The following is an 18677-nucleotide window of genomic DNA, read 5'->3' as shown; positions in this document are numbered from 1 at the left end:
TGGTACCAGTTTTTTGCCACTTTCGTGTGTGTTCATATACATTCATTGTATTTGATTTAAAAAAAAATGTTACGTACGGCGGGGGAAGGAGACGACACCACGGCAGGAATCACTTCAACCCTGGACCTACATTTAAAATACACGCAACCCTAATTCAAAATGACACATTTAAAAAAAAACGCCCGCAAAAGAGGACATGTCCGGGGAAAAGAGGACGTATGGTCAGCCTAGAATAGCATATTATTTCACAAAAAACAGGTACTTTTAGGACAGTTTTTTTTGAAGTGGTAATGGTATTCAGGATAGGGGGTCCCTGCAATATCTCCCCATCAGTTTGGGGGTCCTTGGCCTGGAAAACGAAAAGACCCCTCCTTCCTTATGGACACCAAAGGCTAATAGAAGTCGTTTTTTTTTTTTTTAAACACTTAAGCTCACAATAATATACGGCAAATGATCTTCATGCATGATCCTATAATACAAAGCATCACTTGCATATTTTCATCTCAATTGGTCAACGAGGAGATCAAGTCTTTGCGATGTGCTTCCGCCACCACAGGGTAGCAGCAGAATCTTTCTGAATGTGATTTCAGAAAAGCCCAAAACAGGATAATGAGAGCGGTGAAGTGATTACTAGTTACTGCATGATTGCAAAAATAGCTGTCATTGTAGGTGAGATATTTCTGGTAGAAGCAGGGTCTGGAATAAGATTGCAAGCTGTTTTTTTTCCTCTCATTTTGCTTTTTACCCACAACAAAGGGCTCAGGTGGTGCGTCTGGCCACTGATGCTTGTTTACTGCCGCGACTTTTGACCCAGGAGGGGGCCGAGCCCACAGCTTCGTGGGTATTTTTGTCACCGTGTAAAGTGCATTGTTCATGGTGGAGTTCAGCAAATTGTTTTAAGTTAAAGTCCCAAGGATTGTCACACACACACACATTAGGTGTGGTGAAATTTGTCCTCTGCATTTGACCCACCCCCTTGTTCACCCACTGGGAGGTGAGGGGAGCAGTGAGCGGCAGAGGTGGCTACTCAGAAGCTACATAATCAAAAGGTAAAAGCGGATTTAGCAAAACAACATCATTTTATTGTGCATATTATGTACGGGTTATGCTGTAAGTAGTTGTTAAGTTTAAACAAGTGCTTGAATGTGACTTTAAAAGGTGTATGATTACACTTTTTAGAATACACACGAATGCACACAAATTGTATTCATTTTTTCCACATAGTGAGCAAGCATATATTCAATATCCACTGGTCACACTTACACCATGTAGCAAATAAAATTGCTTCGAGGTGGGTAAGCACAACCAGAATTAGTACGTACATTAGACGCACCGGGTTAAAAGGCGTACTGTCGATTTTTGAGAAAATGACAGGTATTTAGGGGCGCCTTATAGACCGAAAAACATCAGCAATATCATCAATATTATAATATTATTGTAACAATACAATAATAGTACCCATGCCTTGGAAGCACGGCGGAGATATTTCTAAAACAAACTTGCCTTCCTTCATACTTCTTCCAAATGAGCCGGTTTGTGACATTTTTCCAATTGGTGATGTCAGTGGATATTTTCATATATGGTAGACATTTATTCGGAGAGCTTTGCATGTGTTTGCCATTGTAGTTTGACGCTGTAGTCCAGTGGTTCTCAACCTTTTTTCAGTTATGTACCTCCTGTGAACATTTTTTAAATTCAAGTACCTCCTAATAGCGAGCAGGCAGATATTTAATATTAATGAAAAAAAAAATGTACTCTGGACGACATCACAGCATCTGTACCATACCTTGACTCAGTGGCCTAGTGGTTAGAGTGTCCGCCCTAAGATCGGTAGGTCGTGAGTTCAAACCCCGGCCGAGGCATACAAAAGACAATAAAAATGGGACCCAATTACCTCCTTGCATAAAGGGTTGGAATTTGGGGGTTAAATCACCAGAAATTGATTCCCCGAGCGCGGCCACCGATGCTGCTCTCTGCTCCCCTCACCTCCCAGGGGGTGGAACAAGGGGATGTGATCTCGCCACACCTACTGTGTGTGTGACTACCAGTGGTACTTTTAACTTTTCATACGACTGCAGTGATAAAGTACCACAAAGAGTGTGGAGATTAAAAAAAAAAATAAGAGGCATGTGGAGTGTTTTTCTTCAAATTGGCATTGCACTTACTGCACTCCACTGGGATTGTGCTCTTCTTCCTCGACTTAAAGAACGGGCGGCACGGTTGGAAAGTGGGGACTGAAATGGCGGGCGAAAGTGAGTGTGAGGACCTTACAAAGCACAATGTATTACTTCTGACCCACTTGGTGTAAAGTTGATGGAAATGTTTACAGTGTATATATATATATACATATATATATATATATATATATATGTATATATTTATATATATATATATATATATATATATATATATATGTATATATATATATACACATTTTTTGGTTATTTATTTACCAAATTTGTAAACAATGGCTTTATCCTTTTAACATTGGGAACACTATAATAATTCTGCCCACGTTAATCCACATTAAACTGCCTCAAATTGTTGCTTGGATTAAATAAAATGACAAAACCTTTCTTCTACATATAAAAAGTGCAACATTAAACAGTTTCAAGTCAACTCATCATGCTTAATTTATTACAGCATTTGGGAAGCCTGTAGTTGACTTTTATTATACGCACACGCACACACACACACACACACACGCACGCACACACAGCAAAATGAGCTAACCTAACACTAAAAGGTAATTAGCCTTCACCTCAACCCAGAATTATGAGAGCGCTGAGCTGCAGTTTAAGTTTCTAGAAGGTCAACAGGTTCATAGTGATGTTTGTAATAGTTGTGACTGGGAAGTGTTTTTAATAATTTGGGGAGTGTACGATGTCAGCCTCTCACCTGCTAAACACATATCTGCTCATCTCGACGCCGGAGCACTGACTCAATGCTTTCTGAATACGCACTGCTGATTGGCTGTTACATCGCTCTGAATGCGCACTGCTGATTGGCTTTGTATGTAACCAATCAGATGGTTGTCTGGGCGGAACAATGCTGGGTGCTCACTGCTGAGACAGAGGCAGCTGCAGAGCAGCTTGTTAAGACTTTAGGTTACAAACTCGTTCGATACACCCTCGTACCGAACCGAAACCCCCGTACCGAAACGGTTCAATACAAATACACGTACCATTACACCCCTAATATACAGGTACTGGTCATATTATTAGAATATCATGAAAAAGTAGATTTATTTCATTAATTCCATTTAGAAAGTCAAACTTGTAGAATGTATACATTCATTCCAAACAGACTGATACATTTCAAGTGTTTTTTGCCAAAAAGGAGATGATTATAACTGACAACCAATTAAAACCCTAAATTCAACATCTCAGAAAGTTAGAATATGGTGAAAAGGTCAGATATTGAAGACACCTGGTGCCCCACACTAATTAACTAACTAACTCAAAACACCTGGAAAAGCCTTTAAATGGTCTCTCGTTTTGATTCTGTATGACACACAATAATGGGGAAGACTTCTGACTTGACAACTGTCCAAAAGATGAACGTTGATACATTAAAGAAGGAGGGCAAGACACAAAAGGTCATTGCCAAAGAGTGTGGATGTTCCCAGAGCTCTGTGTCCAAGCACATTAATAAAGAGGCAAAGGGAAGACAAAGATGCGGTAGAAAAAAGTATACAAGCAAGAGGGATAACCGCGCCCTGGAGAGGATTGTCAAACAAAACCGATTCAAAAATGTGGGGGAGATCCACAAAGAGTGGACTGCAGCTGGAGTCACTGCTTCAAGAACTACCACGCACCGATGTATGCAAGATATGGGCTTCAGCTGTCGCATTCCTTGTGTAAAGCCACTCTTGAATAAGAGACAACGTCAAAAGCCTCTCGCCTGGGCTCTAGACAAAAAAGGACTGGACTGCTGCTGAGTGGTCCAAAGTTATGTTTTCAGATAAAAGTAAATTTTGTATCTCCTTTGGAAATCAAGGTCCCAGAGTCTGGAGGAAGACAGGAGAGGCACAGAATCCACGTTGCCTGAAGTCCAGTGTCAAATTTCCACAATCGGTAATGGTCTGGGGTGCCATGTCATCTGCTGGTGTTGGTCCACTGTGTTTCCTGAGGTCTAGGGTCAATGCAGCAGTCTACCAGGAAGTTTTAGAACACTTTATGCTGCCTGCCGCGGACCAATTTTATGGAGGTGAAGATTTCATTTTCCAACATGACTTGGCACCTGCACACAGTGCCAAATCTACCAGTACCTGGTTTAAGGACCGTGGTATCCCTGTTCTTGATTGGCCTGCAAACTCACCTGACCTTAACCCCATAGAAAACCTATGGGGTATTGTGAAGCGGAAGATGCGAGATGCCAGACCTAACAATGCTGAAGAGCTGAAGGCCACTATTAAAGCAACCTGGTCTCTCATAACACCTGAGGAGTGCAACAGACTGGTGGACTCCATGCCACGCCGTATTGCTGCAGCAATTCAGGCAAAAGGAGCTGCAACTAAGTATTGATTGCCGTACATGCTGAAACTTTCCATGTTCATACTTTTCAGTTGGCCCACATTTCCAACAAATATTTTTTGGTACTAGTCGTAACTAATATTCAAATTTTCTGAGATACTGAATTTGGGATTTTCAGTAATTGTCAGTACTAATCATCAACATTTAAAGAAATAAACATTTCAAATATATTACTGTGTGTGTAATGAATTGATATAATATGTAAGTTTCACGTTCTGAATATAATTACTGAAATAAATCAACTTTTTCATGATATTCTAATAATACGAACAGCACCTGTATATGTGTATATGTATATATATATATATATATAAATATATATATATATATATATATATATATATATATATATTCCCTGATGATTGAGGGAACCCCTCATGAAACAGTTCTGTAGAGATGAAATAGTCTTGTGATTTTTCCCGCACACACACACATATATATATATATGTATATATATACATATATACATATATATATATATGTATATATGTGTGTGTGTATATCACAAAGTTGTTAGCATGTTGTTGTAAAGATGATCCTGCTCAGTTTGGATTGAACTGACCTTGCATTCCTGTTCATGAAGTATCTACATTTTTGTTTCTATGGAAAAAAGTTGACATTGGCTCTATCCATTTACCACTTTTCCTCAGTGTGTGTGTGCAGATGTGTTGATGTAGGTGTGTATGGTACCAGCCACGACTAATGATGTCAGTGTTTGGGGGCCTCCTCGTGGCCGTTCGGCCCTTAGCAGCCGCTTGAGTCATGTACGTGGGAAACGGCGGTGTTTGTGATTTGCATGTGGGCGGGGAGGACGAGGGGGGACTTTTCTCCTGTGCAGCAACAGACACCTGTGCAAAAAAAATATTCTTGCCTTTGCACAGATAAGGACAAAGTCAGAACTGTAATAACATATGATTAATATTGAATGTGTTGGTTATTGTGGTACTTGTCATTGTCAGGTTATCATGCCGAGGGTTGCATCCAATGTTCAGGTATTTTAATAAGGACCATAAATAGACAAACACTTGAAGAGCAGAGACCTCTGCACTGCAAAAAGCCAGTGATCAAAAACAGGAAAAAAATAAAAAAATAAAAATTGGGGTATTTTTTTTTGAACTAAGCAAAATTATCTGCCAATAGAACAAGAACATTTGGCTTGTCAAGACTTTTTAAAACAAGTAAAATTAGTTAACCTCAATGAACCCAAAAATACTTTAAAATAAGTATATTCTCACAAATAACAGTGCACTTTTCTTGGTAGAAAAAAATGAGACATTTTCGCTCAATATATTAAAAAATATTCTTAAATTCAGGAAATGCTAGTGCCATTATCTTGACATAATGATATGCGCTCAACATCATGTTTTTTTTTTCATGATTGAAGTAAGAAATTATTACTTTAAAAAAGTAGTTTTATACTTATGAGTGTTGATGACACAGCTTTGCATCAGTTGATATTCTAGTTGCAAGCATGTTTTACTCAATATAAGTCATAAAATCTCATCGACAAGCTGTAATATCTTACTGAGATCATTTAGGACCAAAACCCTTAAAACAAGTAAACCACTCTAACATAAAATCTGCTTAGTGAGAAGAATTATCTTATCAGACAGATAAGATAATAGGCAAATGTTAACATTATTTGAGATATTTAATCTTACTTAGATTTAAATTTTTTCGGTGTGCCAAGCACTATCTCCCACAGTGAAAAATCCTGAATCGACACCAGGGGTCTGCAACCTTGACTATCAAAAGAGACATTTTGCTGCATATTCCACTAAAGAAAAGTAGTATAGAGCTGCAAAACCTATCAACGTTTACAGTGGGGCAAAAAAGTATTTAGTCAGCCACCGATTGTGCAAGTTCTCCCACTTAAAATGATGACAAGGGTCTGTAATTTTCATCATAGGTACACTTCAACTGTGAGAGACAGAATGTGGGGAAAAAATCCAGGAATTCACATTGTAGGAATTTTAAATAATTTATTTGTAAATTATGGTGGAAAAACAAGTATTTGGTCAACCATTCAAAGCTCTCACTGACGGAAGGAGGTTTTGGCTCAAAATCTCTCGATACATGGCCCCATTCATTCTTTCCTTAACACGGATCAATCATGCTGTCCCCTTAGCAGAAAAACAGCCCCAAAGCATGATGTTTCCACCCCCATGCTTCACAGTACGTATGGTGTTCTTGGGATGCAACTCAGTATTCTTCTTCCTCCAAACACGACGAGTTGAGTTTATACCAACATGGAAACATGGATGATACAGCAGAGGATTGGGAGAATGTCATGTGGTCAGATGAAACCAAAATATAACTTTTTGGTATAAACTCAACTCGTCGTGTTTGGAGGAAGAAGAATACTGAGTTGCATCCCAAGAACACCACACCTACTGTGAAGCATGGGGGTGGAAACATCATGCTTTGGGGCTGTTTTTCTGCTAAGGGGACAGGACGATTGAGCCGTGTTAAGGAAAGAATGAATTGGGCCATGTATCGGGAGATTTTGAGCCAAAACCTCCTTCCATCAGTAAGAGCTTTGAATGGCTGACCAAATACTTATGTTCCACCACAATTTACAAATAAATTCTTTAAAATTCCTACAATGCGAAGTCCTGGATTTTTTGTTCACATTCTGTCTCTCAGAGTTGAAGTGTACCTATGATGAAAAGTACAGACCTCTGTCATCATTTTAAGTGGGAGAACTTGCACAATCGGTAGCTGACTAAATACTTTTTTGCCCCACTGTAAATGTTTTCGTCGTTTTTATTTTCATTTTACAGAAAAAGCAATCGGTCCATGTGAAATTAAACTGTTTTTCCTTTTCTCTTTTCTTTTTTTGGTTAGCTTACCGAAATGGTTGCACACTCGAGAAGCCGAAATAAACCCAAAGGCTTCCGGTCTCTTTTACTTGCCTACTTTGCGCCTCAGAGTTCAGCCTGTGCACAGTCACAGCCTCACAGATGCTCGGAAATTATAGAGCTCTTTTAAAAAATGCTGACTTTTCTTCCTATGGGGTTAAAGAAATATGAGAGCGGCAGAACAGGGAGGTGGGAGAGCACCCTTCTCCCTCCAGAGACTTGACTTAGATGGTGATACAAATCACCGCCAAAATGTAAACACTTGTTCTTTATCCAATTTATGACATTTCCTGAAAGTTTCATAAAAATTCGCTCATAACTTTTTGAGGTATGTTGCTTACTAACAAACAGACAGATACATACATACTTTAACCTCCTGGTGCAGGTAACTGATCGAAGGATAAATGATACATGCCATGTCCGTGCTTCTTTGTCTTGTTCGTCCATCGCTTCCAAACAGGCTGCATGAGAGAAATTAAATAAGCGGAATGAACCCTCTTGGGTGTCAAACAAATTTTCATTGAGGTGCCACATCGCAGTTATGGCTACTCTCCATTTTTAATAGTGAGTAATAAATGAATATTAATAAATAGGGATGATATTTTTACACAATTGCTTGTGCATTTGATCAGTATTTTTTTGAATAAATTTTTTTTTAAATGTCGAAGAAGAATAATATATTTTTTTGATGACAGAGCGAATGTTTTTTTTACTGTAAAATCTATGGTTGTTGCATTTTCAAATAGAAAATGTTACCTCTGTTTTCTCTTAGGGTAAAAATCTGGCAACTCTGCAGCCAGTGTTTTTTTTTCCCAAATATATAGTTATTTTTAAACAATGTACAATTTAATGGACCAGTTGCTTTGAAATTATAAGTCGGATATTTATTTTTATTCCAACAAAAAAAGTTTGTAATGTATGATAATATAATATTTGTTACATTATCAGGAAACACAAAATCATCAGTTCATTATTATTACAGGTTATAACTACGTTCTAACTTAAACTCATACAAATGTAAGAGAATATTACGTTATCAATGTGAGAAACATTATTATTACAGATTCATACAGATATTTAAGCATCTATTTTTATTTTAGTAAAGTAACATCTAATTTGTTACTTCATATCTGATTGAATGAAAATATATACAATTTTTTTCTGTCAAAGTAAAAAGAACAAATACATTTAAAGTATTTAATTGACGCATATTGTTTCCAGGATTTTGCAAGCCACGTTAAATGATGTGGCGGGCCAGATCTGGTCAGTCGTCCACTGTCTTTCTCCCTGTGGGTGGAGGCGGAACCGCTAAAACACACACACACACACACACACACACACATAATTAAGCCTCTTAACTTAAATCATATCATCAATATCCACTCATACATTTTTAAGTTATGTTGCTAACTAAGAGGTGATTAGAGTACATGGTTGCTGCAAACTACAACCACAATAATTAACATATTTCCATCCATCTTCTTCCGCTTATCCGAGATTGGGTCGCGGGGGCAGCAGCCTAAGTAGGGAAGCCCAGACTTTCCTCTCCCCAGCCACTTCGTCTAGCTCTTCTCAGGCCAGTTATTTATGCTTAAGAATACTATAAGAGTATGTTATACTTAACATACTCTTATAATATTCTTAAGTTTAATTAATTATACTATACCCTCTTTACATACTTTTTATATCGTTTTTGTTTTCATATTTTAATTGTATTGAACAATTTTAATCAACATTGTGGCTTGTGAGTGGATGCCCTATGATCATATAAGAGTTTCCTCCCGTGTGCTCTTCTCTCTTCAGGGTATCACCATAGCCTCCCCAATTCCCCCTATAGCTCCACGGCTGGGTCTGGAGGTCAAAGGTTGCCATCGTCCAGCACACTGTCCACTGAATACCTAAGCCAGGGCGCCTCTTCGGCGAAGGTTCTGCTCCTCATCTGCAACACATCTGGATCCGGCCAGCAGGCTGTCAGGTGAGCTTGTAAAAGAAATAGGCAGGCGTTGACAATGTTTTGGAACATACAGACTTTGAACTTGACCCATTTTTCAAGGGTTGTCTGTAGCTGTTTTAGATATTTTTTTCCCGCATATACTGTCGAGAGATGTTTTTTAAACACTTTTGATCCGCAAGCGCCCCCTAGAGGGCTGTCTTAAAATATCCCATTTTCAGCTGTGGTCCTTATGGGCCGCATCCTTCTCTCGTACTATAAATCGCTCTGGAGCAGGGGTAGGGAACCTATGGCTCGGGAGCCAGATGTGGCTCTTTTGATGACTGAATCTGGCTCTCGGATAAATCTGAGCTGGCACTGCTTAACACGATAAGTAATGAATAATTCCATTTGTAATCACAGTGTAAATAATAATGTTCAAAATACAAAACGTTCTCATGCATTTTAATCCATCCATCCGTTTTCTACCACACCTGTTCAAGAAGTTGCGTTAATGGTAAGAAGTTATTTATTTATTATTGGTTAGTGTGGGGATTGTCATCCTGGGGGTTCTTCAGACCACCAAGCCCCGACATGAGACCCTGTTTCAGGATTACAAATTTTTTTTATTTTTCAATAAGTCTCTCAGTTGCTTTCCAGCAATTGTCTTTTTCTCTTTCGTTCTCGCTCGCGCTCTGGCTCTAGCTCCAACCCCATCTCTCCTTCTGGCTGCTGCTTGTAACATAGCGACAGGTGATTAGATAACAAGGCCCAGGTGGGTCATCTATGCACCGGTCGCTGATGTCGAGGCCGGTCCTGGCACACCCCGCTTTGCTGCAGGCCCGAAGGCCACAACCCCCTCCACAGTTAGCTTCAGAATAACAATGTTATTGCAAAGAATAAGAAGCCTATTATACTCTAGAAATGTTGGTCTTACTTAAAAATGCACGCGTTTAATTGTGTTCAGTGCTAAAAAAAAAATATTATATATCTCTTACGGAAATACATTTTTAAATATTTGGCTTCTTGGCGAAAAAACATGGACCCAGATTTCCCTCGCCCGGACGCGGGTCACCGGGGCCTCCCTCTGGAGCCAGGCCCAGAGGTGGGGCACGATGGCGAGCGCCTGGTGGCCGGGCCTGTTCCCTTGGGGCCCGGCCGGGCACAGCCCGAAGAGGCAACGTGGGTCACCCCTCCAATGAGCTCACCACCCATAGCAGGGGCCATAGAGGTCGGGTGCAATGTGAGCTGGGCGGCAGCCGAAGGCAGGGCACTTGGTGGTCCGATCCTCGGCTACAGAAGCTAGCTCTTGGGACGTGGAACGTCACCTCACTGGGGTGGAAAGAGCCTGAGCTAGTGCGCGAAGTCGAGAAGTTCCGGCTGGATATAGTCGGACTCACTTCGACGCACAGCAAGGGCTCTGGAACCACTTCTCTCGAGAGGGACTGGACCTTCTTCCACTCTGGCGTTGCCGGCAGTGAGAGGCGACGGGCTGGGGTGGCAATTCTTGTTGCCCCCCGGCTCAAAGCCTGTACGTTGGAGTTTAACCCGGTGGACGAAAGGGTAGCCTCCCTCCGCCTTCGGGTGGGGGGACGGGTCCTGACTGTTGTTTGTGCTTACGTACCAAACAGCAGTTCAGAGTACCCACCCTTTTTGGGAGCACTCGAGGGAGTACTGGAAAGTGCTACCCCGGGTGATTCCCTTGTCTTACTGGGGTACTTTAACGCTCATGTTGGCAACGACAGTGAAACCTGGAGAGGCGTGATTGGGAAGAATGGCCGCCCGGATCTGAACCCGAGTGGTGTTTTCTTATTGGACTTTTGTGCTCGTCACAGTTTGTCCATAACAAACACCATGTTCAAACATAAGGGTGTCCTTATTTGCACTTGGCACCAGGACACCCTAGGCCGCAGTTCCATGATCGACATTGTAATTGTGTCATCGGATTTAAGGCCTTATGTTTTGGCCACTCGGGTGAAGAGAGGGGCGGAGCTTTCTACCGATCACCACCTAGTGGTGAGTTGGCTACGATGGTGGGGGAGGATGCCGGAGAGACCTGGGAGGCCCAAACGCATTGTGAGGGTCTGCTGGGAACGTCTGGCAGAGTCTCCTGTCAGAGAAAGTTTCAATTCCCACCTCCGGAAGAACTTTGAACATGTCACAAGGGAGGTGCTGGACATTGAGTCCGAGTGGACCATGTTCCGCACCTCTATTGTCGAGGCGGCTGATCGGAGTTGTGGCCGCAAGGTAGTTGGTGCTTGTCGGGGCGGCAATCCTAAAACCCCTTGGTGGACACCAGCGGTGAGGGATGCCGTCAAGCTGAAGAAGGAGTCCTATCGGGTCCTTTTGGCTCATAGGACTCCGGAGGCAGTGGACAGGTACCGACAGGCCAAGTGGTGTGCAACTTCAGCGGTCGCCGAGTCAAAAACTCGGACATGGGAGGAGTTCGGGGAAGTCATGGAAAACGACTTCCGGGCGGCTTCGAAGCGATTCTGGACCACCGTCCGCCGCCTCAGGAAGGGGAAGCAGTGCACTATCAACACCGTGTATGGTGCGGATGGTGTTCTGCTGACCTCGACTGCGGATGTTGTGGATAGGTGGAAGGAATACTTCGAAGACCTCCTCAATCCCCCCAACACGTCTTCCTATGAGGAAGCAGTGCCTGGGGAATCTGTGGTGGACTCTCCTATTTCTGGGGCTGAGGTCGCTGAGGTAGTTAAAAAGCTCCTCGGTGGCAAGGCCCCAGGGGTGGATGAGACCCGCCCGGAGTTCCTTAAGGCTCTGGATGCTGTGGGGCTGTCTTGGTTGACAAGACTCTGCAGCATCGCGTGGACATCGGGGGCGGTACCTCTGGATTGCCCAACCAGTCTACATGTGCTTTGTAGACTTGGAGAAGGCATTCGACCGTGTCCCTCGGGGGAGTACTGGAAAGTGCTACCCCGGGTGCACTTCCTATGAGGAAGCAGTGCCTGGGGAATCTGTGGTGGACTCTCCTATTTCTGGGGCTGAGGTCGCTGAGGTAGTTAAAAAGCTCCTCGGTGGCAAGGCCCCAGGGGTGGATGAGACCCGCCCGGAGTTCCTTAAGGCTCTGGATGCTGTGGGGCTGTCTTGGTTGACAAGACTCTGCAGCATCGCGTGGACATCGGGGGCGGTACCTCTGGATTGCCCAACCAGTCTACATGTGCTTTGTAGACTTGGAGAAGGCATTCGACCGTGTCCCTCGGGAAGTCCTGTGGGGAGTGCTCAGAGAGTATCGGGTATCGGACTGTCTTATTGTGGCAGTCCGCTCCCTGTACGATCAGTGCCAGAGCTTGGTCCGCATTGCCGGTAGTAAGTCGAACACATTTCCAGTGAGGGTTGGACTCTGCCAAGGCTGTCCTTTGTCACCGATTCTGTTCATAACTTTTATGGACAGAATTTCTAGGCGCAGTCAAGGCGTTGAGGGATTCCGGTTTGGTGACCGCAGGATTAGGTCTCTGCTTTTTGCACATGATGTGGTCCTGATGGCTTCATCTGACCGGGAACTTCAGCTCTCACTGGATCGGTTCGCAGCCGAGTGTGAAGCGACCGGAATGAGAATCAGCACCTCCAAGTCCGAGTCCATGGTTCTCGCCCGGAAAAGGGTGGAATGCCATCTCCGGGTTGGGGAGGAGACCCTTCCCCAAGTGGAGGAGTTCAAGTACCTAGGAGTTTTGTTCACGAGTGGGGGAAGAGTGGATCGTGAGATCGACAGGCGGATCGGTGCGGCGTCTTCAGTAATGCGGACGTTGTACCGATCCGTTGTGGTGAAGAAGGAGCTGAGCCGGAAGGCAAAACTCTCAATTTACCGGTCGATCTACGTTCCCATCCTCACCTATGGTCATGAGCTTTGGGTCATGACCGAAAGGATAAGATCACGGGTACAAGCGGCCGAAATGAGTTTCCTCCGCCGTGTGGCGGGGCTCTCCCTTAGAGATAGGGTGAGAAGCTCTGCCATCCGGGAGGAACTCAAAGTAAAGCCGCTGCTCCTTCACATCGAGAGGAGCCAGATGAGGTGGTTCGGGCATCTGGTCAGGATGCCACCAGAACGCCTCCCTAGGGAGGTGTTTAGGGCACGTCCAACTGGTAGGAGGCCACGGGGAAGACCCAGGACACGTTGGGAAGACTATGTCTCCCGGCTGGCCTGGGAACGCCTCGGGATCCCCCGGGAAGAGCTAGACGAATTGGCTGGGGAGAGGGAAGTCTGGGTGTCCCTGCTTAGGCTGCTGACCCCGCGACCCAACCTTGGATAAGCGGAAGAAGATGGATGGATGGATGGCTTCTTGGCTCTCTCAGCCAAAAAGGTTCTTGACCCCTGCTCTGGAGTATAAGTCGCACCTGCCAAAAATGCATAATAAAGAAGGAAAAAAACATATATAAGTCGCACCGGAGTATAAGTCGCAGTTTTGGGGGAAATGTATTTGATAAAACCCAACACCAAGAATAGACATTTGAAAGGCAATTTAAAATAAATAAAGAATAGTGAACAACAGGCTGAATAAGTGTACGTTATATGACACATAAATAACCAACTGAGAAGGTTCCTGGTATGTTAACGTAACATATTATGGTAAGAGTCATTCAAATAACTATAACATATAGAACATGCTATACGTTTACCAAACAATCTGTCACTCCTAATCGCTAAATCCCATGAAATCTTATACGTCTAGTCTCTTATGTGAATGAGCTAAGTAATATTATTTGATATTTTATGGTAATGTGTTAATAATTTCACACATAAGTCGCTCCTGAGTGTAAGTCGCACCCACGGCCAAACTATGAAAAAAACTGCGACTTATAGTCGGAAAAATACGGTACACTTTTATACCACTTGTGGCAGTGATGGAAATATCATGTTGCGATCCGCGGCACGGATCGCTTGTCACTTAGAGTCTTGAGTTTGTTTGTGTACTTCCTGATTTGTTTTTTGTCACCATGGCGACTTGATTTGTTCACCTGCTTATTCGCACACCTGTTTTCATCAGAGACTCTATATAACCTGCTCTTTTCGTTTTCTCGGCCTGGCCTCGTAGTGTTTGCTTTCACGCAACCAGTGACGTTTGTATTTTGATGTTTGGACTCGATAGCCTCCGCGCTTAGCCTCCTTGTTTCATGTCATATATTCGCTAATGCTACCGTGCTTAGCCGCCATTTGTTCCCCTAGCTCTTATGCTAACTAGCTTTTTGTTTTTGTCTTTTGGTACCCAGTGTTTTTGTTATTAGTCTGTTTGTTAGTTAAATAAATCATTATCTCTTACCTCCACGCTGTGTCCGTTGCCCGACTGCATCCTGGAAGAGCACCATTGGCACCAAGATGCCACCGAGACGTCACATATCAAACAAACAGAAAAAGTCTGGAACTAAAGACATAGTAAAGTTTCTTAAGTGCAAAAATGATGACTTCAGTGGCGAATCTGTATTTTCATTTGCAATTCAAATTAGTTGACAGTATAATTAGACTCATGTTCATTATTATTATTTTTCATTGATTTAGTTAGAATCTATTTACGTTAGCACTGCGTACCTGTTTTTACAAGTTCCGTCTTTTGAAGTTTATTTGACTATTTATTTTTGCAATCAGCCTGACCATGAGCCTTGATAATATTGTATTTAACACATACTTCCATATCATTTGACAAGGTTTTTAGATAAGATGTAATTACTCTTAGACTTACACCCCCCGCTGCCTTGTGGGTTAGTCTGTGAAGACAAAAGGCTCGGGGAGCACACCCTGAGAGAAAAGCATGTGCTGGTAGGCGCACCATAGGCGGTCCTCCGACAGACCAGAGCTCCGGCAGCCTCCTGCAGCTGTGAGGAAGTGCCGGTTGTCCTGGGTTTTCCTTGCCACCGGATACAGCTCCTCACAGCAAAGAAGTGACGTTGGAGTCTGCGCGTCTCCCTCTTCGGAAAAGACCTCAACGGCGGAGTGGGCGGATGATGTTTGCATAGAAACGCCACAACATTCACAAAGGCGGAAGAAGGCTGCAGCAAAGATGGGCCCCCGATTGTCTTGGTCTCCATGCCATTGGACCTTGGCCTTCTCTTTGCCAAGTACAGTGTGGTGGTTGTCTGTGCACCAGTCTCCCCACTTTAAAAGATTCCACGCACAAGCGTTCTCCTGAAGGCAATCCCACCAACAGGAGGACAGTCATACTCGTTTCGAGTGATCGCCGACGACAGACTTAGGCTTCCTTTTTATTTTCATTCAATTTTGAACTTTACAGTACAGATAAGAACAACATTTTGTTGCATGAGCTCATTGTGGTGCAGGATAAAAGAGCAATAGGGTGCAGATATAAATACACATATTTATCCGGCTGAAATCCTATGTATTGAATGAATACAGAATCATTTTGAATTGGAAAAATATTGTTTTTGAATCGAGAATCGCGTTGAATCGAAAAAATCGAATTATAATCGAATCGCAACCACAAGAATCGATATTGAATCGAATCGTGGGACACCCAAAGATTCGCAGCCATAGTCATTACGCTAACATCGTTAGCATGAGCTAATTTGCCGACACGTTTACGAGTTTCTTTTTTAGTATTATTACTACATTATTATCATAACTTACAATAGCATTCTTTTTGTATGGTTTCAGTTAATAACACAACGTCACCGTTGTGTTATTAAGTTTCTTCAAATGATTGGAGAGCTAGCTTCCGCAGCTCGTGGGTCCATGACGATGACGTCTGTTTTGTTTGATCAGCTGTTTTACTGCCGTGTTATAGACATGTACAGAAAACAGAATCCATCCATCCATCCATTTTCTACCGCTTATTCCCTTTTGGGGTCGCGGGGGGCGCAGATTATTTTGTGTAAATAACTCAAACGTATACATCTGCGGCTAATAGTTATAACATTAGTGGACGGCGTGGCGAAGTTGGGAGAGTGGCCGTGCTAGCAATCTGAGGGTTACTGGTTCAATCCCCACCTTCTACCATCCTAGTCAAGTCCGTTGTGTCCTTGAGCAAGACACTTCACCCTTGCTCCTGATGGGTCCTGGTTAGCGCCGTGCATGGCAGCTCGCGCCATCAGTGTGTGAATGTGTGTGTGTGTGAATGGGTGAACGTAGAAATAATGTCAAAACGCTTTGAGTTCCTTAAAATAAGGTAGACAAGCGCTATACAAGTACAACCCATTTACCATAGTCATAAAATTAGGGCAGGTGTGCTTCTAGCAACCGAACGTAAACAAGGGATGCCGTGATCGCGAAAAACCAAACATAAGGAAGAATAATGCTCAAAACACAAGCAAGACATGATCCAAGGCAACAGATCCTGAAAAACTCTTTGGAAAGAACTTTTTGGAAAGAACTTCACGCTAAGAGCCGGTGCTAATATGGATTTCAACAATTCAGCATTGTGCTACGAGCAGAGATGGAAAGAGGAATTGGTGCCAAAAAGACTTTGGTTTGGATTAAAAATTCTGACACTTACCGAACGACGGTAATCTGACAAACATGCCGCCAAAAAGTCCTCAGTAGCGACTTGAACACGCTTAATATTTGATATCACTTTATCACGGCATGAAAAGTACAGTGTTAAAATGAATCAGAATCGGCTAAATTGTCAACATAAATTTTAAAGGCCTACTGAAACGAGATTTTCTTATTTAAACGTGGATAGCAGGTCCATTCTATGTGTCATACTTGATCTTTTCAAGATATTGCCATATTTTTGCTGAAAGGATTTAGTAGAGAACATCCACGACAAAGTTTGCAACTTTTGGTCGCTAATAAAAAAGCCCTGCCTTTACCGGAAGTCGCAGACGATGACGTCACCGGTGTGAGGGCTCCTCATGTCCTCACATTGTTTATAATGTGAGCCTCCAGCAGCAAGAGCTATTCGGACCGAGAAAAAGACAATTTCCCCATTAATTTGAGCGAGGATGAAACATTTGTGGATGAGGATATTGATAGTGAAGGACTAAAAAAAATAAATAAATACAAAAAAAAAAAAAAAAAAGTTGATTGCTTTGGGAGCAATTCAGATGTTTTTAGACAAATTTACTAGGATAATTCTGGGAAATCCCTTATCTTTCTATTGTGTTTCTAGTGTTTTAGTGAGTTAAATAGTACCTGATAGTTGGAGGGGTATGTCAACGGGTGTGTTGACGCCAGTCTCTGAGGGAAGTCACGGCAGCTGCATGGACGGCGCAAGCTCCGCTGATCTCCGGTAAGAGGCGACTTTTTACCACAATTTTCTCACTGAAACTTTCCGGTTTCCGGAGAAGTGGTCGGGATCCATGTTCGCTTGACCGCTCGGATCAATAGTGAAGTTCCACCTCCGGGAATTTTAAACAAGGAAACACCATGTGTTTGTGTGGCTAAAGGCTAAAGCTTCCCATCTTCATCTTTCTACTTTGACTTCTCCATTATTAATTGAACAAATTGCAAAAGATTCAGCAACACAGATGTCCAGAATACGGTGTGATAGTGCGATGAAAAGAAACGACTTTTAGCCGCAAGTGGTGCTGGCTAAAATGTCCCCTCCAACCAATAACGTCACAAAAACGCGTGATCATACGCGTCATCATTTCGCGACGTTTTCAACAGGAAACTCCGCGGGAAATTTATAATTGTAATTTAGTTAACTAAACTGGTTGTATTGGCATGTGTTGCAATGTTAATATTTCATCATTGATATATAAACTATCAGACTGCGTGGTCGGTAGTAGTGGGTTTCAGTAGGCCTTTTTTGTAATAAAAGATTAGCAGCCATGGAAATATAGATACAAAATATAAGATATGCAAATATCTCACTTGAAAAATAAATAAAGATACCAATTTTGCAAACAATATCTTTGTAATTTGAAAAGGTCTGAGAGTGCAACAGGTGGATATAATGACCACAGCTCTTGTTCTCAGCTTGTCAGTGGTGGAGCTAACGGTTCTGAATTGGTTCGGAGATGGAGTTGTGGGTGGGTGTGGTCTATAGAAATAGTATTGGCCTTCTTCTGCTGGCATAAAGTGTGTCCAGGTGAGGGAGCTCCAGCCCAATTAATCACCACTCCGTGCAGGGTCTTCCTCTTCACCCGCTATGCAACAAAGTACTAACGTTACCTCCAAACATCAAAGTGATGAGAAGTGCACGCCAAATGAGCGTGACAGTGTCATTCAAAGGCACCGTCCATGACAAGCAGTTCTTGCAGGCACCCATAAATTAGACGCCATTTCTAAATTCATGTTGACATAACCCCAGGATATGTTGCCAAAACTAAAAATACTTTTTTTTGTAGATAAAATATGTTTTATGCATCAAAGGAGGAACTGTGTGTGTGTGTGTGTGTGTGTGTGTGTGTGTGTGTGTGTGTGTGTGTGTATAT

General features: G+C 42.6%; 1 protein-coding gene across 2 annotated transcripts in view; it reads left to right on the top strand.

Annotated features, from left to right (window-relative positions):
- usp43a (ubiquitin specific peptidase 43a) overlaps positions 1-18677 on the top strand; it is a 302210-nt gene that overhangs the window by 169796 nt on the left and 113737 nt on the right. For both annotated transcript variants that reach the window (XM_061911002.1, XM_061911012.1), the window contains exon 7: positions 9200-9371. In XM_061911002.1, coding sequence (XP_061766986.1) covers positions 9200-9371 — 172 coding nt within the window. The remainder of the gene's footprint in view (positions 1-9199; positions 9372-18677) is intronic.

This window comes from Nerophis ophidion, linkage group LG01 (genome assembly GCF_033978795.1).
Source record: "Nerophis ophidion isolate RoL-2023_Sa linkage group LG01, RoL_Noph_v1.0, whole genome shotgun sequence".
Taxonomy (NCBI): Eukaryota; Metazoa; Chordata; class Actinopteri; order Syngnathiformes; family Syngnathidae; genus Nerophis; species Nerophis ophidion.
This window is presented reverse-complemented; position numbering and strand designations above follow the sequence as displayed.